Source organism: Stenella coeruleoalba (genome assembly GCF_951394435.1).
Source record: "Stenella coeruleoalba genome assembly, chromosome: 19".
Taxonomy (NCBI): domain Eukaryota; kingdom Metazoa; phylum Chordata; class Mammalia; order Artiodactyla; family Delphinidae; genus Stenella; species Stenella coeruleoalba.
Window position 1 is genome coordinate 39,320,896 of NC_137165.1, and position 24,210 is coordinate 39,345,105.

General features: G+C 55.0%; 2 protein-coding genes across 2 annotated transcripts in view; one reads left to right on the top strand and one right to left on the bottom strand.

Annotated features, from left to right (window-relative positions):
• Positions 1-442: 442 nt before the first annotated feature.
• GPR179 (G protein-coupled receptor 179) lies at positions 443-15,479 on the bottom strand (the record flags this gene model as incomplete). The annotated part of the gene is made up of 11 exons (XM_079905594.1): positions 443-5,536; positions 7,006-7,152; positions 7,958-8,063; positions 8,710-8,848; positions 9,019-9,257; positions 9,546-9,655; positions 10,042-10,110; positions 10,900-11,135; positions 11,565-11,652; positions 13,252-13,360; positions 14,686-15,479. 11 exons carry the CDS (start codon positions 15,477-15,479, stop codon positions 443-445), a joined length of 7,131 nt encoding a protein of 2,376 aa, XP_079761720.1.
• A 5,618-nt stretch (positions 15,480-21,097) lies between these two features.
• SOCS7 (suppressor of cytokine signaling 7) overlaps positions 21,098-24,210 on the top strand; it is a 33,584-nt gene continuing 30,471 nt past the window's right edge. Inside the window, exon 1 of the mRNA XM_079906110.1 lies at positions 21,098-22,243. Coding sequence (XP_079762236.1) covers positions 21,279-22,243 — 965 coding nt within the window. The 5' untranslated portion in view covers positions 21,098-21,278. The remainder of the gene's footprint in view (positions 22,244-24,210) is intronic.

Consider the following 24,210-nt stretch of genomic DNA (forward strand, 5'->3'; position numbering starts at 1 on the left):
GTTTAGTTTCTTCCCAAAAAATGTCCTTTGTAGACTTCACAGAAGAATGGGTCTCCTTTTGAGAAAATGTGGGCTGGGCACAGCTGACTTGCCTTTATCGCTAACATTGGCTTTACAAGTGAGTGTCCTGTCACAGACAGCTTGTGTTGAGTATTCTAGCTGGATGGGAGGATTCATTAGAAGTGGAAGGTCCGGCCCTTGTTCTCTGGAGCAGGAAGAAGAGTTGGAAGTAAAGAGGGGATGGGATTAACTTTTGCGGTCCGAGCAAAACCCTTTTTGTACAATTTGTCTTGGAATGAGTTGACTTCTGTCCACCTTGGAGAGAGAAAGTGGCCAAGTGTGTTTGATTCCATTTTTTGGAAACACCTAGGACTTGGAAAGGACTTTGGCTTCGAAAAGATAGCCACCCAATGTTTCACCTCACCTGATGGAGTTGTTACTCCTAGTCCCAAGGATAGACAGCTGGAGGGGTGAGTTCTTCGTGTTGAGCTTTAGAAGCTACTTCTCCTTGGTCTTCGGTTAAGGAGGAAGACTCCTGAGCCTTAGCTTCCTGGAGAGTTGGCTCTGGGACTGAGCTGGTCCTCGGCCCACGTTCTGAAGGTACTTGGAGTTCTCTGACACCTTCCGGAGTAAAAGTACTGGCTGGCTTGCTCACTTTGGGGCAGGGGCTTTTGCCTTCTGGAAGGAAGCCACCCAGAGGTCTGTGGACTAAAAGGCATGGTGGGTTCTCAGGGGCTGTGGGGCAGAGTTTTTCTGTCTGAGTTTCTGTTAAAGCCAGGAGGCCAGATTCGTCAGATGGGGCTCCAGTTACCTCCCAAAGACATATATCGATGTCTGCCATGGTCCCCTTTATTTTATTTCCTTCTGGATCTGTGACTTCCCATTGACACAGCTCTGCCATCCTGCTCCCCATACCGCTTGCTCTGTGGGGACCGACTTTGGGTTCGTCCGTGTCTGGAGCATCTGGCTCGGGGGAGAGCCCTTCTGACCTTGTGCCTTCCCAAGGACAGACCGTCTCTCGCTCTCTGTTGACTTTTACTTCTTCTGAAAAGTGTTCTTCAGTCCCTCCAGATCCTGCCTTTTGCAGGAACATCTCTCCTTGCCCTTGAGATTCTCTGTCCAACTCTTGTTCCAGTCCCCCTTTCTCTGCTGCTCCTTGACTCACCTCCCAAGGGCAGATTTCTGTTTTCTTTTCAGAGGGAGACTCTTCTGCTTCCCATGGACACACTTCTGCTACTCTGGCCCCCATGCTGCCTGCTGCCTCGGAACTTTCTTTGCTTCTGTCAGAAGCTTGTGGGGCTGGTTGTGGAGACAGACCCCCACAATCTTGACTCTCCTGGGGACACACAGCCTCCTGTTTCCCATCTGCACTCTCTGAGTTTGCCTGAACGGCCACAACTTTGTGCTCTGGTTTTTCTGGGGCTTTCTCCTCCTCTTGAGGCTCCCCTTCTCCATCCTGTCTTGACACCCCTTCCTCAGGGATTCTTTCAGTCACCTCACAGGGACAGGTCTCAGCTTTGGCGCCGCTGTCAGGTTTGGGAGCATCCATGGCAGGAGCATCCCACGGGCAGAGCTCAGCAAGCCTGCCCCCAACGCCGAGCAGTGTCTGAGCACCGGCTTTCGGTTGGTCAGGGCCGTGACTGTCTGGGTGGGAGAAAGAGCCCGCCGGGGCCACACTCTCCTGTAGACAGATAGGTCGTAGCTCATTGCTTGCTTTCTCCCCGTGTTCAGCAGTGACTTCTGCTTGTTCTGGGAAGGAGCCCATCTTTGGGTCTTGTGTCAGGTCCCCTTTCTGTGCTGCTTCATCACTCACTTCCAAGGAGTGCCCCTCTGCCACTCTGCTACTCCCGCTGCTGGACGAGTCTGAGACCTCGGCCTGAGCAGAGGGTGTCCTCAAGTCCTTCTCCCAAGGACACATAGCTTCCTGTTCTTGACTCAGTTTTGTCTCCCATTTTGATATGTCTTCTCCCAGGGAGGTGAGTCTCCCCTCTTCTAGAGTTTTCTCCCTCTGCCCCATGGAATCAGTCCCCATCTCTTGTTCCGATTCCTTCCCGGGGGCTCCTTCATCCACCTCCCAGGGACAGATCTTGGCTTTTTCACTGGTAGGCGCTCCCTCTGCTTCCCAGGGACACACCTCAGCTGGCCTGCACCCCACACGGTCCAATACCTGGAGCCCAGCTTTTGGTCTGTCGGTGCCCAGAGTGTCTGAATGCCGAGAGGATCCCCCCGGATCCAAGCTCTCCCAGGGGCAGGCCACCTCCCGCTCCCAGGCCTGCCTCTCTGGCTTCTTTGGAGCAGTAACAGCTATCTCTTCAGGTCCAGAATCTGCAGAAGCCCTTCCTGTATCATTTGGAAATTGCCTAATGGCCTCAGTTCCCAAAGCCCTTTTCTCCCCTGCTCCAGCACTCACCTCCCAGGGACAGATCTCTGCCTTCTCAGCAGGCAGGATTTCCTCCGCGTCCCAGGGACAGATCTCAGCAGTTTTGCTTCCCGTACTGCCTGACATCTGGAAAGTGGCTTTGGGTCTATCTGTGTCTCGAGGACCAGGTTGCGGGGAGAAGCTTCCAGGGTCCACCCTCTCCCAGGGACAGACTGCTTCCGGCTTTTGCATCTGTCCCTCAGGCTTTTCCCAAGTTGTGCTATCTTTGATTCCTGATGTTCCAGGCATCTTCTCCTTGTCCTTTTGAGATTCTCCTTTTGGTGCCTGTCCCGACATCCAGTCCTCTGTCGTTCTTTCATTCACCTCCCAGGGACAGATTTCTGCCTTGGCAGGTGTTGCTTCCTTTGCCTCTGACCTGAGATCTTCCCGTGGACATACCTGCGCTGCTCTGCTTCCTCCCTTGCTGAGGAGTTGGCCACCAGCTTTGGATGAGGAGTTTTCTAGATGTGGGCTGGAGTGCCCAGGGGTTGTGCTCTCCCAGGGACACACGGACTCCTGCTGTTGACTGCATTTCTGCACTGCTTTCCCAGTTTGTTCCCACGTCTCTCCAAAGCTCCCTTTTCTGGAGGTTTTTCCCTTTTCCTGGAGAGGTTCTCCACCTGTCCTCTGACTCATCATTTCCTTCCCTACTACCTCATCACCCAGCTCCCAGGGACAAATCTCTGCTTTCCCGATAGCAGGAGCATCTCCTGCCTCCCATGGACACGCCTCAGTGACGCTACTGCCCAGACTCCCCGAGCACCCGGAGGTTCCCGGGGCCTGAGTAGAGACTGCTGAGGGGCCCCGGAAATCTGTCCTTTCCCACTGACAAAGAGATTCCAACCCTTCACCCAGTTTCTGTTCTTCCAAGAAGATTGCTTTCTTGGGAGTTTTCTGCTTTGCCTGGGGGAGCTTCTTTACTCCCTCCTGGGACGGTTTCTCATTCTCTCCTCCTTCACTTGCCTCCCAGGGACAGAGCCCTGCCTTGGTGATGTCAGATGTACAAGCTCCTGGGCCAGCGGCTTCCCACGGTCGTGTCTCTACCTGTCTAGGCTCCACACTGCCCACTGTGTCAGACCTGCCCTTGGTTCTGTCAGAGTCCTGAGGTGCTGACCGAGGGGACAGACCCCCAGGATCGGCACTCTCCCAGGGACACACTGCCTCCTGTCCCCTGACCAGTCTCTCTGGCTTTTTCTGAGCAATGGCAACCACATCTTTGGGTTTTGATTTTTCTGAGGCTTTCCCCCTCTCATCTTGGGAAGCATCTAGATCTTGCCTCAGTGCCACCTCCTCAGGGACTCCACTCACCTCCCAGGGGCAGATTTCGGCCTTGTTGCTACTGTCAGGCTGACACGTTTCTGACTCGGTGACTTCCCAGGGGCATACATCTATCACCCTCTGGTCAGCACTGCCCAGGGGCCGGAGGCCAGCTTTGGGCAGTTCCTGCCACCCCCCAGGGGCTTCTTTTGCTTGCTTAACATTTTTGTCCCTAGCGGTGCCCTGCCTGACTTGCCTCAGTGTGGCAGGCCCTGTTTTACCTGCTTTTGCAACCTTCCCCTCCCCTAGACCCTGGGATGGCCTCCTGCCTCTGTCTGCTTGTTCCCTGCTGCCCTCCTGGTGACAGACTTGGAGCATCCTGCTTTTGTGAGCGTTCTGTTGGTTCTGGAGGGACTCCTCGTCATCACAGGGGGCAAGCGCGGCCTGCTTACTCACCGCCTTGGGGCGGCCTGACCTGGGAGATCTGGGACATGCCCCCACACCCTCTCCCAAAGCTCGGCCCTTCTCTTCCTTCTCAGGACATCCTTCCCCGCTCTCCTTCTCTCTGTGTGTGCTCCGAGAACGGGTCAGAGCTTTGATAGCCAGTCCCAGGCTACGCATGGAACCCTGCTGAACAGGGGTCTTGAGGCTGTGGGATTTAGATTTAAAGAAGACCTTGGGCCTGTCCTCGTCCTCATCAGCTTCCCCCTGGAGACACCTGTCCTCCGTGTCCATCCCATTCTCCCCAGCCCCCCTCTTGTCTACTGCTATAGAGAGGGCCCTCCAGAGCCTGGCCCGACCTGGGGTGGGAGAGTGGTGGCCTCGCTCTGGCCCCGGGGGGCCTTCCTGAGCCACATTTTCTTTCTTTGATGGCAGTTCTGCATTCTCCCAGGGGCAGATGTAGGTGAGCAGGCTGGGGCTTTGTGGGGGTACTGGGATGGGTGCCAGGGCAGGGACGGGAGCTGGCAGCAGAGCCAGAGATAAGGTGGAGGTGGGAGACAGCATCCCTGGCTCCCCCAGGCCCACCCCGGACGCGGCCATGATGGGTGTGGAGATCTGGTGCTGGACGGGCGGGTGGGGCAGCCTTCTCGCGGCCTCCTCGCGCAGCTTTCTGGAGGCGTGGGAGCTGTCCACGCTGCTCCTCTTGGCCGGGGAAGGTGGGGCCGACAGGGTAGTCGCTCGGGCTCGCTCCAGCCTCCAGGCCGAGGGCCTCCGCGCCGGGCTGGCCAGGGCGGCCTCTGCCTTCCTTCTCTCCTCGCGCTCCCTCGCCCGCTGGTAGGTCTCCTCCAGGTAGGCCTGGCTGGCCTCGAGCAGGGCCTTTTCCCTGGAGTCAGCCACGACGCTCAGCGACTTGTGCAGCGAGGCGGGCCGGGCACAGGGCAGCCGCTCTCCCACCGTCAGATTGTGGGCGCTGGCCGACCTGAAGCTCAGCGCGGGCGGCCCTGCCGCCGACTCGCGGCTCTCGGATTGCGGGCCCTTCCTGGCCAGCTTCCTCCTCAGCAGCGAGTCGAGCAGAGGCGGGTACTGCTCCCCGCGGGGAGCGCGGTCCTGCTCGCAGGTGCTACTGGACTTGCGCAGACCCGGCGGCGCGGCGGGCTCCCGGAGGCTGGCGCTGGGCAGCCTGGCGCTGAGCAGCCGGCGGCGGGAGGAGCCCCCGGACAGGCTGCCGCGGGCCGGGGAGCCCGAGTCCCGGGAGTGCTGGCGGGTCAGGGCCTCGGGGAACTCGGCCAGGTACTTCATGAAGGAGCGGCCCAGGGCCTGGCGCCAGCTGCCTTGCTTTTTGCGCAGGTGCGGGTTGTTAGCGGCCATTTCCTTGGTCTTGTGGACCTCGAGCTGGGCGTAGAGCTTCTTCAGCTCGTCCTGGGGGCGGGGCGGGGGGGGGGGGCCGGGGGTGCAGAGCTGGCGGTGAGGGCCAAGCTCTCCATCCCCTGGCGGCGCTGCTCTGCCCCTCAGCCCTTGCTCAGACCATTTTCTCTGGGGGATCTCTCTCCCACCAAGCTGTGTCTCTTCCCAGCTTTTAAAACTCAGGATTCACCTCTCCGTCCTGCAGGGCCAACAACCTAGTTCCCGAGCCCGACCCGCTTAGCTCCGAGGCCTCAGCGCACCACTGACTTCTCTGGGCACTGTGGTCTGGTGGGAAGTCTCCAGCTTGGGAGACGGGAAACCTGGGTTTGAGGCTGCTGACCCATCATGTGCCTTCAGGCTATTTTCTTGCCCTCTCTGAGCCTCTGCTTCAATAAAGTAAGGAAGACTGGCTGCCTAGTGTTCACTTCCTTAAGAGGATTATATGAGATTGGTGGTGGGACCAGTGGGCGTGAAAACTGCCATATTCAGGTGTAAGTGACGGGATGGGGCTTTGAAAGTCTTTTGTACTTCGGATCTCTCCCCGCAGCCAGCGTAGGGGAGGTACATGGGCTGCTGCGCCCCATACTGGAGGGTCAAGGATGGTGTCTCTGTGGCAGTGTGCCTCCACTCTTTGGCCTGCCTGCTGGATTGGGGTCTCAGTTCAGCCTATCCCCAGGGGGCAGGCGGCAGGGCAGGCAGAGCTCAGAGGATGAGGAGGATACGGGGGAAAGAGAGGCAAAGGCAGTTGAGGCAAGGAAGGAATTGGGGGATGTAAACAAGTAAGGTGTGGAGGAGGCCCCAGGGGAGGTGGAGGGATGGACACAATGGCTTTCTGGGACTGTTCCCACATGCAGGTTCTATAAGACAAAGGGCTTTACTGCCAGGTCTCTTTATTTCCTACTCTCTGAGCCTCTCATTAGGGTTTCTGTGACTATAATGATATTCTTAAGCAGAAAAATAAGGTAAGGATGCTCTCCTGATGTAAGACTCAGGAAGAACTTCCTTTCTCTAACACTGCTGGGGCCAGGGAAAGGGGATCCTGGTGTGGAAATGCCTGGTAGCCACTCACTGCCTGAATTACCCAGCCCCAATGGCCCTAGGGTCACTAACTACCTGGTATGTTGGGGACTGAGGGGCTTCTTAGGCTGCCCCTCATGGTGGCCCTGCTGAGTGGGAGTGGAGGACACAGGGAATTTGAGCTCCACTCATGGTCCTGCCTCTACCATGCCAAGTGGGCCTCAGGAATCTGGGTTCTGGGGTTTTGCAGGGTGGGGGCGGTCTATCCACTGTGTGGCCTCCTTTGAGTAGAGTCAGGGGAAGCAGCTTAGGGCAGTGGTGGAGAAGAGAGGGAGCCGGGTCTTAGAGGAAAAGCTATGGGGAGGAGAGGAGACCTGCAGTGGCACACAGCCCGGGTGGCAGGGCAGCTGTGCCCCCTGCCCAGTCCCTAAGTAGCATCAAGAGGAGGTGGGGAGGGCAGCACCTACCCGAATGTCTCCAGGGTCCAGGCTGTGCTCGCTCCAGGCTGAGGCGATGCTGCTGTTCAGGTAGGAGCCTGAGCGCTGCAGGTCCAGCTCGTCCTCGTACACCTCATCCAAGATCTCCTCTCGGGGAGGAGCCCCTGGCTTCCGGAACTGGCCATGGTGGTGGGCATGATCAGGAAAAAGACTCACCTTGGCTCCCTGCCCCGTGGCATATGTATTTACTCCATAAATCTTCACCCCCTCTCTGATTCTGGGGGTCCAAGGAGTATTGTTCCCTCTCCTTCCTGATTTTCTCTAGCTCAGAGACCAGGGGTCTCAATGCCCTGCCCCCACAATTCCTAGCCATGTCCTTCGGCTACCCCCCCCCCACCTATCTTTCTGTAACTGCTTCTGAGTTGATTTTCAGAGTCTCCCAACCTTCCAGTTGTATTACAAGGACTCCCTTCAGCTCTAGCTCTTTTTTTTTAAACTCCAAGTGTTTTTTATTATTATTTTTTAATTATTGATTTATTTATTGGCTGTGTTGGGTCTTCATTGCTGCGTGTGGGCTTTCTCTAGTTGCGGAGAGCGGGTGCTACTCTCCGTTGCGGTGCATGGGCTTCTCAGAGCGCAGTCTCAGTAGTTGTGGCACACGGGCTTAGTTGCTCCGCGGCATGTGGGATCCTCCGGGACCAGGGCTCAAACCCGTGTCCCCTGCATTGGCAGGCGGGTTCTTAACCACTGTGCCACCAGGGAAGTCCCAGCTCTAGCTGTTATTTCCCTTGCCCAGAGATTGGAGACGGAGATTCCTTCTGTGACTCCTAAGTGGGCTCCTTGCTTAGGGCCCACATCCCTCAGGGCCCAGGGTGTCATTCTCACCCTGGCCTGGAGAGGGTGCTATGGGCATAGCAGCTCCACAGTGCCCCTGGCAAAGGGGCTGCGTCTCCCTCACATTGAGACCAGGGGAAGACCTCACCTTAGGGATGAAGATCAGAGCCAGTGTGGCGGTGACTGTGCTGTGGGTGTGAAAGAAGAAGAGGAGGAGCGTCCAGTCTGGGTGCAGGGAGGGAACCAGTACAAACCTGAGGGTGAGGTGGGAAGGAGATGGTTAGCTACAGGTGGGAGTGGCCTCTTTCCTCTCACCTGTTTCAGTGGCTGTCCTCCCCAGCCCCCACCCTGATCTCCTGGAGGTGCGCCGTGCAGTGAGGAGGGCACTCTTCCTTCTTCCTGCCCTCCCACCTCAGGGCTCACATTAATCTCCACCTCTGAGAAGCCCTCCCAGACTACTCCAGCTTGCCTTCTCCGGCTGCTTATAGCACTTAACTCTGTTATGGACCACCCTGTGGGTTGATTCTACCTTCACCACAGGGCCAGATCCTTGTGGACACTCATAGCAGGCCCGCTGCAAGGACGGTTGGGGTGTGAGGGGGAAGAAGGCAGTGAGAATGGAGCCTGTATGTGGAGGAGAGTCGGGGGGGGAGGCGTGTGGAATGGGAGAGGAGTTAGGAGTGGAGCACGCTTCCTCTTCTCGGGTGTTGGGTGAGACATGGGTTACAGGAAGGGTATCTGTGGGGTAGGGAGAGAGCTACAGGTGGGGGCCCTCCTCCTCCTTGCTGAGGCGTCGTAGGTGTTGCAAGGAGGGCTGTGGGACGGGGGTACCCTCCCCTGGAAGAGGTGAGGAGTGTTCTTAGGGTGGGAGCCGTGGTGGGTAGGAGGGCCCGCCCTCACCTGGCTGCGTGGAAGGCAGCAGAAAGCAGCAGCTCGTTGTGCAGTGCGATGCCCATGTACCGCGGCTCATGCAAGGCTGAGGGAACAGCCCGGGTGGCGTAGCAGAGGAAGCTGCCCCAGCACAGGAGCAGCATCTCAGCTGCGGGGAAATAAGGAGAGCCGGGTACCACCTCAGCAGCCATGCACCCCTTTCTCTGTAGGCCGTGCTGGGGGGACCCCGGTCCAGGGGTCCAGGTACAAGGCAGGAGGACCCCTGGAGGTACAGGGAGGGGGACCAGAGTGAGGCTGGGCTCAGTGGAAGCAGCTCACCCACAACCATGATGTAGTCCCAGCGGTCGTGGTGGCAGAGGTAGAAGTGGCGGCCTGTGTGGGTGTGGCCTCGCGCCACCAGGGACGCGTGCTGACTGCCTTGCTCCAGGATCCCCGCTGTCCATACAGCCAGGAAGCCCAGCACCAGCAGCAGCAGCAGCCCGAGACGCTGCAGCAGCCGCCCACTGCTCAGGTGGGGGCCCCGCTGGGCCGTTCGAGACAGAAACAGCTGGAGCACTCTACAAGGGTCAGAGTGTGGCTGGTGGATGCAGGGAGGGGAGATGCCCCTGGCCATTGCTTCCCTCCCCGCCGCACATCCCTGTCCTCCCATCCCTTCCATGGTTCACCGCCTCCTCTTACCCCCCAAAAAGTTACATGGAGGGGAGGGCCATAGTGATGGGAGCAGGCCTTGGGGGCACAGAGGAGTAGAGCTGGTAGGGGTCTGGCTGTGAAGAACTTCATTCCATAAATGAGCTGGGGTAGCCTGGAGTGAGCAGCGTGAGAGCAAGCTCTGCCCCAGACCCTACCTATAAAGCTTGAGTATAATAGTGCCGTAGACACTGGCAAAACCCAGCAGCCGGACCCAGCGGAGGGCGATGCAGCGGAATACACTGGGCTTGAAGTACAGGATGAAGACCTGGTGGGGAAGGGGCAAAAACAGTTGCTCTCCACTGCACTTCCACTGGGTGCCAGGCCTATGCTAAACACATTGCTGATCCTCCTAACCGCCTTTTCCTAGAGGCATCATCACCTCCATTCTGCAAAGGAGTAGCTTTGTTATCAGAGAGGTTAGGTAACTTGTCCTAAGTCACACAGCAGGTCATAGAGCTCCTTTTAAGCCTGGCTGTTTGGTTCCAGAGCTCACTAGACCAGCCTGTCATTTGTGGGTATGAGTTGGAGGATTTTGAGGTCTCTGAATCCCCCCAACAGGGCAGAGAGGAAGGATTCTGGGGCTTGGAGGGTACCAGGTTGGGACTATGGGGGATCCTGGGAGGTGCGGTCAGCCTCTGGCCACAGACTCACAGGGAAGTAGAGCAGCAGGGATCCAAAAAGGATGGTTTCCAGCAGTACCACTCCAGATGCCCGGATCCTCTGTGAACCCAGGAAAGAGAGAGGTATGTAAGTAGGGCAGCAAGAGGACAGAGCCTGGAGGATGGTACAGGAGGGTCTCAGGCCTGTTTGAGGGGTCACCCCATGGCCCTGAAGCTAAAGCTTCACCCTGTAACATTAGCTCTGCCCTCTCCATCCACAGCCACTCTCACCACAGGCTCTTAGCTCCACTGGCACTAAGCCTGGCTAAGGCAAAGGTTTCATATAGCTCCTGCCACCGCAGGCCCATGCCCCTCCCAGTCCCAGCCTGGGCCTTGCTGCAGACCTGGGCTAGAATCAGAGGTTGCTGGAGGTAGAAGGGATCTCAGGCTTTCCTCCAAGCTTTGGGTCAGACTGCCTCCTTGTCTGGAAACTCGCTTCTCTGTCAATTGACCGTCAACTTCGGCTCAAATGTCATGTTCTCCAGAAAGTCTTTCCACGCCATCTCGGGCAGGGTGACTGGGTCCCCTCTCTGAGCTGCCACAGCAACTGACACCTCTATCCTGGCCCCTGTTTTGCTGTGCTGTCATTTTATTTCCATGTCTGAGGAGGCAGATCACTTCCCCTAGTGCCTACACAGTGTTTTGGATCGAGCCCAATGCCTTCATTGAGCAGGTGAGGAAACAGGTCTAAGATGGTGAGGTCACTCGCCTCATGTCACATAGTGAGTTAGATTAAGAATCAGGGCCAGAACCCATTTCTCTCAAGTTCTGGTCTTAGGTAGTCTGTGGTCTCCGGTTGATGCTAGAGACTCAGGACGTGTGTAGAAGAGAGATGTGGGGCCTTCCTTGCCTTGGTCTGGCGGCAGCGATAGGAGACCAGCATGCTCAGGAAGACGGCCAGCATGCAGCACGTCTGAGACGCCAGCACCACTGCCCGCAGCGTGGGGGCTTCCTCCACCAGGCACGGCGTGGCGTCCAGGCAGCTGGAGCAGCCCTCAGCACATGGTTGGCACCGCAGCAGCCTCCCGGAGCTGCCTTGCGGGGACCCGAATTGCCCGGTAGGCTGGGCAGCACCCTCCTCAGAGCCTATAAAGAACAGGATGTGTGCAGGGAGAGGGGCATGGCTGAGACCCCAGCCTTCTCTCCCAATGGTCCCCACAGCTCTCTCCCTGCCCTCTTATGGTCTGTGGCCCTTGGGGTAGCGTCAGGATGGGTAGGAATGAAGAAGTGGGTACTTTCAGGGGAAGGCAGGGTTACAGGAAGAGGCGATGCCAGGCTAGGACTCACTGCGAGGTCAGCTTGCATCGGACTGCCATGTTATAAGCTCATTCTCGGAAGGAACAGACACCCCCAAATTGGACCCTGCCTGCCTCTCCTGCTTCTCTCGACGTTCTTCCCTTGCTCCATGAGTTTTCTCCCAGTGTCTCACCCCAACCTGCCTTTCTTCCCCAGATGCCCCCCTCCAATCAGCCCAGCCTGTAAAACACCTTCCTGGCATTCCGCATAGTTACATACCCCCGGAGCTGCTTGTCCCATAGAAGCCGGGTCGGCAGCGGCAGAGGTAGTGGCCAAGGACAAAGCCCTGACTCTCCAGGGGGACACACTGTGGGGATGACAAACACACTCGGTATTTATATGAGGCTTTCCCTCCTGGGAAGAGAAGGAGGGCGCATTTACCTTCCTATCCACGGCCCCTGGGTCTACACCGGGGAGCCCCACCAGAAAGCCACCCCAGCCCTTGGGAAGCCTTCCATCCCTGGAAACCCTACTCTGCCCCCACCATTGCCTCTCTTCTCAAAGAGACCTTCAGGCAAAGAGTATGCAGACGGATCACCCTTTTATTCAGACTGGCCCTGACAGGAGCTTCACAGGTCCCGTTTCCCAGTGCCCAGCTGATGCTAGAGCAAGGTGCTGGGGAGGTGGGAGCAGGGAGACATCTGAGCTCAACCACACCTGTGTGCCTACATCCTGCTTCAAGGGTCCCCATCAGCCTCCCTCTTTGGCACACAGGTGGGTTGAAAAGGCCCCCATGGAGGAGCAGCTTCCTCCATCAGGGCCATCTGGCTTTGGCGCAGGACTGCTCTGCCCAGCCCTAATGCCAGGCTAATGCCAGGCTGGTGGGATGCCAAGGCCAGCTCTTTATTCCACCTCCACCCATTGATGTTTGCCCAGCAGGGGACAGAGCAGACCTCAGAGCCAGGCAGGGAAGATGAGCCCTTGGATGAGGTCAGACCTACTGTAGGGAGCGGCTGGGAACAGACCGCAGTGGGGCAAAGGAAGGAAGATTACATATCCAGCCCCTAGAAGGTGCTTCTGAAATCGTGGCCCAGCTTCCCCTCTTACTCAGACCACTGGAAAACGTTCTGTTCCTGCCATAGACAAATACATACCCAGAGACACGAATGTGGCTGTGTTGAAAAGTGCACTGGACAATGGGAGCCCTTATCCATCCCTGGACTGATAGCTCCAAACACATGAGCCCTGAAGAGCAACAGATGCCCAAACCCACCATACCTCCCAGCAGGCTGCAGGGCTCCCCTTGGCTTTGGTTCAGCTCAGGAACAAGCATGCAGTCAGTGTAACTGTGGAGCGGATTAGTTCACTGACCTGCCAGTTTCCCAGTACTGGGCTTGCAGGGTTATCAACCACTGCTTTCCATTATCCAGATTCTCCTGCATCCACGGCTTTGATTTTGCCAGCATCTCACCTGGGTTCCATCACCTTTACCAGTCCCAGAGCTCTTCAAGTTCCTTCTCTGGTTAGTCTCCTCCTACACCCCAACCAGCAATTCTACTTATTTCAACAAACACCCAACAGAGCATCCTTTGTGGGTCAGAAGGAGCCCAGAGCTCTGTTGACATGGAGAATGTGATTCAGGAGAAGGAAAGGGGACAATTAATAGAGGCTCAGGAGGCGGTCCTGGGAAGGGATCCTGGAGCACCTAGTACCAGAAGGGAGAGCAGACAGGGAAGCACACTGAGAATGCAAAGGAATGAAGGTGGCTGTCTCGGGTGGGGGATGGGGCTAGGCTGTATGTGTCCTCACTCTTAAAAAGCCTGGTATCTCATCTCTATCTATCTTATCAGTAGGGACTTCCTTGAAGCCGGAGAGGGTGGTGTGCCTTTGTCAGCTGCTCCTGATGGCAGTGATGGGAAAGGGGAGGGAGGCAGGACACCAGAACCCCCACCCTCTGTATCCTTACCTGGGTGCTGTTGAGATCACACAGGTGTGTGTTAGAGTACCAGCCTGGGCCGCTGGCACACTGATTGATGTCCACACTCTGAAGATCTACGTCCATCTGCACCTGCCCCCTAAGGCAGTGAATTGGCAGTTAGGGGTACAGTGAAGGATGCCAAGGTGGACGTGTGTCCTTGGACCTCAGACTATGAGGCAATGCAAGCTCTACAAACTTTAGCAGTGTGCCAGGAGAGAGGGCACACACGCACGCCATTTCTCCAGTGATATTAACCCTCGCTGTCTCTGCAGCAACAATCCTCCTCCCCCTAGGTTTTTCCCTGCCCCCACCCCCCCATCCCTCAGGTTTTCAACATCCTAGCATTTCTTGATTTCTATCAATGGGAAAGGGAGGTGGTGAGACATACAGGAGCTGCGGCTCTGATGATCTTTCTGAAAGGGATATTCACACTTCCCCACTGCATGTATATACACACACACACACACACACACACACACACACAAACACACACACACGTGCGCGCGCGCGAAGTGCAGCTATTAACCACCCCCTCACTCTGCCCAAACCAGGTCTGAACTGATCACAGCAAAGGAGATATGGAATAGAGGGGCCCAGAGTCAGAGCTGCCTGGCCCAAGGGCTCTCAACCCCTGCTCTGGGCTGAATGGGGAGAGAGCTGGCAAGGAGCCAGGCTGCCTGTGGCCAGGAGAGGAACTCTGCCGGGGACAATGAATGGGGACACAGAGCTGGGAAAACAACGTTGATTGTTGAATGCCTTGCGGTACACTATCCATCTGCTCCCTCCTTCCCATCATGGCTCCCAATCACCTCTTTACTCCAGCTGAGGGAGGCAGTCAGTTATTTGAGGAGCATCATAGGCTATCGGGGTCAGGACTTGATATAAGAATACAGCCATTGGGAGTGGCCCCGGGGATCTGGCCAGCTCCTGGGCAGAAGAGGCAATGGTGCCAAGCCTCCCCGCAAGTGTTCCCCTTCCTTTGCAGAAGCCGCCTTCTACAGCCGTATATTGCTAGGGAGCCTCGAATTTCATTCCCGAAGCGCCCATCTGACTCCTCTGAGAAGCCAGCGCATGGATCGCCACTGTCTCCCGCACCAAGCCCTCTCCTGCCCTGTACCCACTACTAAGACCTGGAGGCCAGGACCTATGCCCAGCTATGTCCACACATCTGTACACACACACGTGTGTGCCTACTTGTAAATGGAGTGATTTATATGTAGTACATACACACACCTGTATATGTTAACACACAGTTACAGATTCCCAGGGTCAACTGCAGATATACACAGCTGAATGCAAGTACACACGTCTGTGTCCCCCACACATGTGCATACCAAATGGCCTATGCACAGCTGGCTGGACTTGGGCCCCCCCACCCCACAAATCCACAACAGCGTCAAACCCTGCACAAAAACCACTTACCTGATCTCCGGGCTGAGGTCTGGCTTGAGTCCATAGAAGGCCGCTGAGAGTGTGATAAGCCAGCCCGGACGGAGCCGGCCCTCCTGGCATTCCAGGAAGGGAGGAGACAGCCTCACGTGCTGCAAGTCCCCCACATATCCATCCCCCTGTGGCCACTTGGGGCTGCCAAGGCTCCCTAGGTCGTTGGTCAGCACCCGCTTCTGCAGGTCAGGGGTGTCTAGGGCCCCGGTTGGGCTCTCCTTCTGCACCCTGCTCCCGGACAAGTCCTGAAGGATGGTCTCCTCCCCCATCCGGGTGGCCTGCAGGGCCAGCTGCAGGTGGCTGGCCCCCAGTGGAGGGTTAAAGGTCAGCAAAGCCCGGTATGCCCTTGGGTCCCCCTCGGCCACGCTGCGGACCAGTGCCTGGTACCACTCCACATCCTCCTCCACGCTGGACTCCCGGATGTCGTTGGCTTGTAGCAGCATGTTGAGGAAATTGGCAGCCTGCGTAATGGTGCCCGCTGCCCTCCATAGGATTGGGGGGAGCCCTGGTCTGGCTCCTGCCCCATGGGCTTCATAGCGCTCACTGCAATTAGCCCCCGATAGCTGTTGGGCATCTCCAGAGTAGAGAAAAGCTAGGGCTGCCTCAGCCCCCTCCGGGGGCACCCACATGGGTACAGATCCTGGCTTGACTTGGGAGGACAGCGCGGGAAGAGAGCGGAGGAGCCTTGGACCCCCCAGAGCCCAGCCACAGAGGAAAGAGCAGCTCAGCAGCCCCCACACAGGAGGAGGCATGACCACTGCCCTGGTGCCCATCCTTGGGGCAGCTCTCAGGGACCCTAGGGTCCAGGCTGCCCGGGGTATTGGAGGTTCAGGAGATCCCAAGCAGAGGCTGGCCGCAGTCTGGGGCTGCCTGCTTGCACGCCTCCGATCCTTGCTTTCTCTCTTCCCCTCTTCCTCTCTCTCATGCTCAGGCTGTCTTACTTGTTTTTCTCTTCTCTTTAACGTCATCAGCTGGCTTCTGGACGTAGGCATGAGGGCTCTGTTCCCCGCTCTCTCAGTGTGGCCCCCCATCGCAAACCCTTTTAATCCTGGCACACCACTCTTCCCTCCCCCTCTTATCCAATATCTAGGCTCCCTCCCCTCACTCCCCACCCTACATCTGCTCCAGGGAGAGATAGAAGGGACCAGCCGTTCTCTCTCTTCCTCCCTCCCTCCCTCTGCCCTTTGCTCCATTAGGAGAGATGGGCAAATCCGGGATGGGACGCCATAGCAACCACAGATGAGCCTGTGCCCCTCTCTCCACCCCTCTGCTCCACTCAGCCTCCTGGCAGCAATTTCCACGGCCATGATAAAGGGCCAAGCTGCAGCTCCTGGCAATCTGCTCTAGCTGCCTGTACCCCCGACACCATGCTGCTGAACTGGAATTTGAGATTGGGGTTGGCGAGGGGTGGGCAAGAGAGCCCAATAAGTGTAGGTTTTTAAAAAATATGTATTTATTTATTTATCTGGCTGCGCCAGGTCTTAGCTGCGGCATGCGGCCTCTTAGTTGCGGCACGTGGGGTCAAATTCCCTGACCAGGGATTGAACCCAGGACCCCTGCATGGAGAGTGCAGAGTCTTAACCATTGGACCACCAGGGAAGTCCCAAGAGAGCCCAATAGAACCATAATTGATATTTGTACAGACTGTGGCAGTTTACAAAGTGTTTTTCACGTGCGTTATCTCAGTGACTCTTCCCCAACCCACCTATGCTGAATATTCTTATCCCCATTTCACAGATGCAGACAGTGAGGCTCAGAGACTCACCCAAGATCACATAGCTGCTTCATTTGAGTTGAGACTCAAACCCAGAGCTCTGATTCCCCTACACTGCCCCATCAAACCCCCACCATCACCCTGTTATTCATCCTTAGAGACCTCAAGAAGACCTAACTATAGCCCGGAGAGGTAAAGGGACTTCCCTAGGACCACACTTGCTCTTGACAGAGCAGGAGCCTCCACCAGGTCTCCACCTCCCCAGCCAGGGAAGCCCGCCCTCTCCTGCATCACAGAGTTAACCACTGCCCGGAGTAAGGGGCTCATGGTGGGGAGGGGGGAAGAGAATGAACAGTTTTGCTTCTGCTTCTTCCACCTTCATTTTGTCATTCTAAGCCCTGTCTTCTTCCTTTCTTCATGAAAACCATGGCTAACCTCTCTTGCTCTTCCAGGTCTTCTTACCCCTCACATCCTTCCCTCTGTCGGACACAATAACTGGAAAGCTCAGAGTTAGCACTGTCTGAGGCAGCCTCCTCGGATCCAGAAGGGTATGGATTCTTGAAGTCAGCCACGGAACAAAGCCCCTGCCTTCCTCTCCCTCCCTCTTCCACCACTTTCCCATCGCTGATCGCTGGCCCAGTGATTTGGCCCCATGTGCATGTGCTATCTGTTAGTTTCTCTCCTTCTCACTTTGCCCCCATCCCCGCTTCTAAAACCTCTGATGTCCCAGATCTCTGAGTTTATGTAGGGAGGGCTGGGTGGTGGTGGCTAAAAACTTCTCTTGCTTTACTGGTGGCCTCTGCAAGCAATAGTTCTGCTTTGGAACCTTCACTGGGAACGTAAGGGGTGGAGGAAGAGATGGGGGCTAGAGGACAAACCTCCACAGAATCCCTATGATGTCAGAACTAAGAGTGCCTATATCCCAGACCTTCCTCTAATAGAGAAGGAAATGAAAACTAAAACCAAATGTCAGCTAAGTGACCTCCTCAAGGCCACAAAGCCAGCGAGTGGTCTGGGGTCAGACCTCTATCACACATCCACACATCCATTGCCTCTCTGATTCCTGTGTGCCAACAGAAAGGGGGATGGTAGGGGGTGGGGTGGGGTGAGCAAGTGCTCCGTTCCACGTTCTTGGTATTATTACTGGTTACTGTTAGTCCAGGGCCAACAGAACACCTTGGGTGAAGACATAACAGTCAGTTGTTTTTTCCCCCAAGAAGCTTTTCATAATAATAACTTATGTTTGAATAGTGCTGTAGCATTTGCCTGTAAGTTTTCATTTAATCCCTACAACAGCTCTATCAAGGGGGGATTATTATTGACCTATTTTTACAAATGAAACACAGGTTCAAAGATGTTTAATTATTTGCTCTTGGTAATATGTCCAGGAAATGGCATGACTAGGACTCAAAACTAGATGGCAAGCTCTAGAGGGGCAGAGACCATGCCTGTCTCATTCATCACTGAAGCCTAGCCCATTGCTGAACGATTGAGTGAACTCAAGACTGGTTTAGATTCTCTGAATTGTTCTTTGCAAACCTTTTAAACTAGGGTTCTACCACTGCAGAGACCACTTATATAGCCCTCAGGAAACAGGTATATGTAGACATAAAACCTACCCAACAAATCCAGCTCATACAAGGATACACTTCCTTTGCTTGGAGCTTAATTTTCAATATTTTTTCCAGGAACTACAGGTCTGGACATTTAAGGAAATGGAGAAAGGCAGCATTCCTTGCTCTGCCTTAGGAAGAGCCTGTGTGTGTTCCCCTGTGCCTCTGTGTGCTCAGGGCAGGTGGAGATACCCCAGGCGGCAGACATGGTCTGCCTCCCTCTGGGGCCAGGAAAGTATCTGGACAGCAGAGGGCGCTGTGGAGCTTACAGGCCTTGCATTCGCGGGGGTAACCTGTTCTGGAGCCAGAGTTTTCCAGAGACAGCCAGGATCTTGGGTGGTCTTCTTAGGCCTCCGGTGTGCTATGGTCCTATAGCAATTTCTCTTCTTTTCTCCAGAAACCTAAGTAACACCTAAAAGGTATTGGAGAGAGGGTAGAAAATATAATCTTTGGAGTCAGAGCTTGTTTTGAATTCCACTTCACCTTTTTGAACTGTATGACCTTAGGTAAGGAACTCTTCAGTTTTTTCATGGGCAAGGGAGGTTATTAATTCTGTTGTGCAGAATTAGAGATGAATTTGTATCAGGAGCTTCTTACAAGGACGGAGCAATCGTTCCATGCTTATGTATCAAGGGCCTACTCCGTGCCAGGCAGTCCTTGGCATTGGAGAGTCCATTATGGGCAAAAAGCAGACGAGGCCCCTGCCCTCACAGAGCTAACAGCTTAATAGGGAAGACAGACTTTAATCAAACAACCTCGCAGATAGAGAACAAATCACACCTGGGCAATTAAGTGCACCAAAGGAGTGGTCTTGGAGCTCAGTGAGGAGGAAGTTCCCAGGCAGGGAGATTTCCCTGAGGTAGAGAGAAGCTTAATTTGAAGGATGAGTAGGAGTTTATGAAGCAAAAAGGGAGGGAAAAAGCCTTTAAAGAAAAGGGAATCGCTTATGCAATGGCCATGTTTTTGAGCCTGACACAGGGCTAGTGGAACAGCAGGGCAGAGAAAGCAAGGTGGAACCTGGTGGGAGATGAGACCAGAGAGGCGGGGGTCTGATGACACAGGACCCCATAGGCCTCCTTAAGGAGTTTTGTCTTTAGCCTAAGAACAGTGGGAAACCATGAAGGGTTATAATCACAGGCTATTGGTGAATATTCATTTTAAAAGGTTCTCTCTGGGGACTTCCCTGGTGGTCCAGTGGCTAAGACTCCGTGCTCCCAATGCAGGGGGCCCGAGTTCGATCCTTGGTCAGGGAACTGGATCCCATATGATGCAGCTAGGAGTTCACATGCCTGTGGCTAAGGATCCCACATGCTGCAACTAAGACCTGATGCAGCTAAATAAGTAAATATTTTTTTAAAAGTTCTCTCTGGCTGTAGAACTCATAGCAGACCCTGGATCATCTTCCCCTAAATGCACCTTCAGGTACTAAAGTTGCTAAGTTCTGCTGGCTGATCCTTCCTCCTTATCCTTTGCATTCCTCAACATCTCTTCATGGGAGGATTGCAATGGTTTCCTAATTGGTCTCCCTGCCTCCAGTCACACCTCCTCTACACAAGCTTGAACTTACTTGACCTTCACAACATTCCTGCAAGTAAGCAAAGCAGCAATCCTTATGCCTATTTTGCAGATGAGAAAACTGAGGTCTAGTGGTACTGTGGAACTGGCTCATACAGGCTTGTGAAAGCCGACTGTTAAAATTTCAGAAATTTTGGGACTTCCCTGGTGGTCCAGTGGTTAAGACTTTGCACTCCCACTGCAGGGGGCGTGGAATAAATTTTGCAAGCCAGTTGGTTTTTGGGGTTTTTTTTTTGGCTTGAACCCCGGCCTTCAGCAGTGAGAGCATAGAGTCCTAACTACTGGACTGCCAGGGAATTCCCTACAAGCCAGTTGCTAAACACAGCCAACTGTTAAAAATTATATAAACATTAAATATATTAAAAACAAAGGTAATACATTCTCAAAACTCATCACTTCCTAATAATTTTACTATTATTATTTACCTGTGCTCTTGAGGTTATTTGTGTTATTGTATCTGCTACATAATAGTATGAAACTACTGCATAATAGTATGCTCTGTGTTCAGCAAAGTCAAGATGGTAGATTGAAATCAGCCTTTGTGGGAGGATTTACACCAGAGAAATCGGCAGACGATACAAATAGGGACTTGATTGTTTTGTCGATAATCTAGATTTAAGAAAGTGATGAGAAAATGTAAATAATTCAGATTTTAAGTGAATGTGTTATGTTTGTAGCCATTACATTCTGTATTGCACAAAACTTGAGGAAATATTCTTTCAGTATTTGAAAACTGTTTTCTTATTCAGCAAAGAAGTCGCTCCCATAATTGACAGGTAAGACGTCTTGTTTATTCACTTTCCTCTTACATTGACACAGAGGACATCAACCAACAACCATGTTGTGATTACATTCCCCAGTCAACTGAAACCACGGGTTGGCTACCCATACAGCAGTTGGGCAAAAATCAGTGAAAGCATTCTGTTAGAATAAATTAGTTATAAGGAATCTGCAAATGTACACTATTATTTGTAAATTCTGTGCTACACATCCTTATGTACCTATATATGTGCATACATTCCCCTTTTCTCCCGACAGTCGGCTGTTCAACATTTATCAGCACAGCACTGGGTCTAGAACATGTTATTCATGTGTCATTCCATAAATATTCACTGGATGCCAAGGCGGGGATACAGTTAGTCAATGAACAAACAACTTGGCTACTGTCACACATCGCAAGCGGCATAGGCGGGACCAGAGCCAAAGGTACTGTCCTCCCAAGGCCAGCAGCTCTCTCCCAGGACTAGACCAAGCTTTCCAGGGCCACCCCACCTTATCCCGAAGGGTGGCTTCGGCCAGAGGGCCCGGGAAGTGAAAAACCAGGGTCGGGGTACCGGACTAAGGGCTAGGCGAGAAGCAGCTCGCGGCCAATAGCGGCCCAGGCCCCGCGTAACGTCACTTTTCGGAGAGGCCGGCGCGAGCACGACCAGGGGAGAAGGCGCGGCCACCATCACCCGGAAGTGACGCATTGGGGGCGGTGCTCGGCGGCGCCGCGCAGGGTGGGCTCGCGCTGGGCTCCGCGCGCCCCCCGCCCCCTCTATGAGGCAGAGGCCGCAGCGGCCGTTAGCACTGTCGTTCCGGGGGCCGCGGCGGGCGGGGCTCCGGAGGGGCCCGGCCTAGTCCCCACCCCAGCCCGGCTCCCAGCCGCCCGCCCTCCCTCCCTCTCCCCGATGCAGGGGGCCGAGCTCCGGGATGGTGAGGCGGCGGCGGCGGCCGCTTCGTACCGCGTCCTGAGCCGCCTGCTCGGCTATGGAGAGGCGGCCCCCGAGCCAGGCCCGCCGCCGCCGCCTCCGGGCCATGGCCCCGCGCCGCCACCCTTCCTCGCGCGGCCGGGCCCGCGGGGCTCCCGGCCGCCTCAGCTGATGGTGTTCCGCAACGTGGGTCGGCCGCCGGAGGAGGAGGACGCGGAGGCGGCCCGGGAGCCGGGACCCTCGGAACTGCTGTGTCCTCGGCACCGCTGTGCCCTGGACCCCAAGGCCCTGCCGCCGGGGTTGGCGCTCGAGCGGACCTGGGGCCCGGCGGCTGGACTAGAGGCGCAGTTGGCGGCTCTGGGGCTCGGGCAGCCTGCGGGGCCCGGGGTCAAGACGGTCGGCGGGGGTTGCTGCCCGTGCCCGTGCCCCCCGCAGCCGCCCCCTCCGCAGCCCCAGCCGCCTGCTGCCGCCCCGCAGGCCGGGGAGGACCCCACGGAAACGAGCGACGCGCTGCTGGTCCTGGAAGGCTTGGAGTCGGAGGCCGAGAGCCTGGAGACTAACAGCTGCTCGGAAGAGGAGCTCAGCAGCCCGGGCCGCGGAGGAGGAGGGGGCGGCCGGCTTCTTCTGCAGCCCCCGGGCCCTGAGTTACCCCCGGTGCCCTTCCTGGTGCAGGACTTGGTCCCTCCAGGGCGCTTGAGTAGAGGGGAGCAGCAGCAACCTCCCCCACCCCCGCCTCCTCCTGGGCCCCTCCGGCCGCTCGCGGGCCCTTCTCGGAAGAGCTCCCTCAAAGTCCGCCTCAGTCGCCTCTTCCGCACGAAGAGCTGCAACGGTGGCTCCGGCGGTGGGGATGGGGCCGGCAAGAGGCCTTCCGGAGAGCTGGGTGCTTCAGCTGCGAGCCTGACAGACGTGGGAGGCTTTGCGGGCCGGGAGCTGGACGCGGGGAGGTGAGACCGGCTGGGGGGCGGTGGGGCTGGCTGACCGACTTCCTTTTCTTGTTTCATTTCCCTTTTATTCTACTGCTAACACGATCCTGACAATTCTTAAGGTATGGTCTTCATAAGGAGGCGGAGACTTGGGGTGAAAGGTGGTGACATTGCCCATTAGGTTAGAGCTGATTGTGGGAGCAGCCTTCACTCTAAGAATTCACTCGCGCGGTGACACTTATCAGCTGGTTAGCATCTCTCTAGTTGGGCGATGATTCCAAACCATCCCCCCCCACGCCCACCCTGTCCCAGCTTTTAAAGTTTTTCCAAGGTGTCTGTCTACCATTACCCCTGGCAGGGGGCTTGATGGAAAGGTGTAGCCTTTGGGGCAAAAAGTTGGTGTTGTGTTTGACCACCTTGCTTATTCTTTCTGTGTACCAGCACCCCCTTCACACTCACGCGTGCAGATGATGTGACAGACTTGTGTAGTTGTAGGCCACCAGTCAGTTGGGCATCTCTGTTCAAAGTTTTAATGTTTTCTTGGTTGGTTTCTTAGATATACTTGGTATCTCAAGCCTGTATGCTGACCACTGTGAGAATAGAAAATAGCCTTGCTCTCAAACCCACATGAGAAGTCTAAGTACGAGGTATACTCATGTACATTAGTACATGAGTTCTAGGCCAATTGATGAAAATTCCAAACTTAGACATTTTTTTCCTGCATTTCTGAAGGGTGGACGGCTCTCAGATATCCAGTGTTAGATTTCTACATCGGTTTAGAAAAGCTGTCAACTTTTGTGTCAATGAAATAAGACTTCCCTTGTGGTAACTGCCATTGTGGTTTGCACTGTTGAGTGGGTTCTTAGAAAGAGTGGAATTGGTTTTGATGCAGCTCATGTGATGGATCCATGAGATGCACTGGCAGCCACAACCCAAGGCTGAAAAACATTGAGAACTACTGTTCACCAGAGTCACGTGGGGAGCTTTGGGAAATGATCAGAGGGCCAAGACTGGATTTTTAAAAAGCTCCCTAGTCGGTCCTAAGGTGTGATCTGGACTGGAAACCACTCATCCTTTCAAAGGAACTTGTACTTCAAGAAGAAAGTGTGGGGTCAGGTTTTTTTTGTTTGTTTCTTTTTGTTTTTGCCATGTGGCACGGGGGAATCTCAGTTCCCTGACCAGGGATGGAACCTGTGCCCCCTGCAGTGGAAGCGCAGAGTCCTAACCCCTGGACCGCCAGGGAATTCCCTTGGTCAGTTTGACTTTGTTGCCTTTTCTGAACAGCTGGGCCGGGGACTTATCTTGGGGATCAGACCAAACCCAGACTTCCTGAGGAAATCAGTAGGTTGATGCGTGTTGCCCCTTCAGGTAGATGTATGTTCCCACATTTGCCTCCCAATGAACTCACGCTGGGAGCTCAGGTCTGGAAAAGTGTGGCTGCTGAAGCAGCTATTTCGTGGTAGGCTCTGTATTCGATGCTCCATGTAACCAGTGTAGATGAAATTTTCATCAGCTGGGGGGAGGGCAGGATTGAAGCTGTGGGTAATGACATAGGATAGATTGCTAGTTTTCTTGTGGTTTGTCTTGCCTTTGTTCCATATTGACCAGGACTTGGTCTAAGATTCCAGAGACGCCAAATAGGAGGTGTGGCGTGAAATTAGCTGCTACGTCTAATAGATTAGGAGGAGGAAAAGGCATATAACATTATACGGTTTTTTGCATTTGGAAGCAGAATTTAATGGTCATTGGCTGCTCTGTGACCAACCCTCACACTAAGCACAATACAGATTTCTACTGCAGAGCAAATTGGGCTGTAGCTCTGCAAAGAAGCTTAGTTCAGGGCACTGGAGAATTACATTTTTTGGTCCAAGAGCTTTTTCTGATGAATTGGAGAAGAGCTAGGTATTCATGTATGAACGTTTGGTTGACTGCTGTTAGGAGGCAGCATGTTGTACAGAGAATGTGAACATTTAGATTCCATGTAGGAC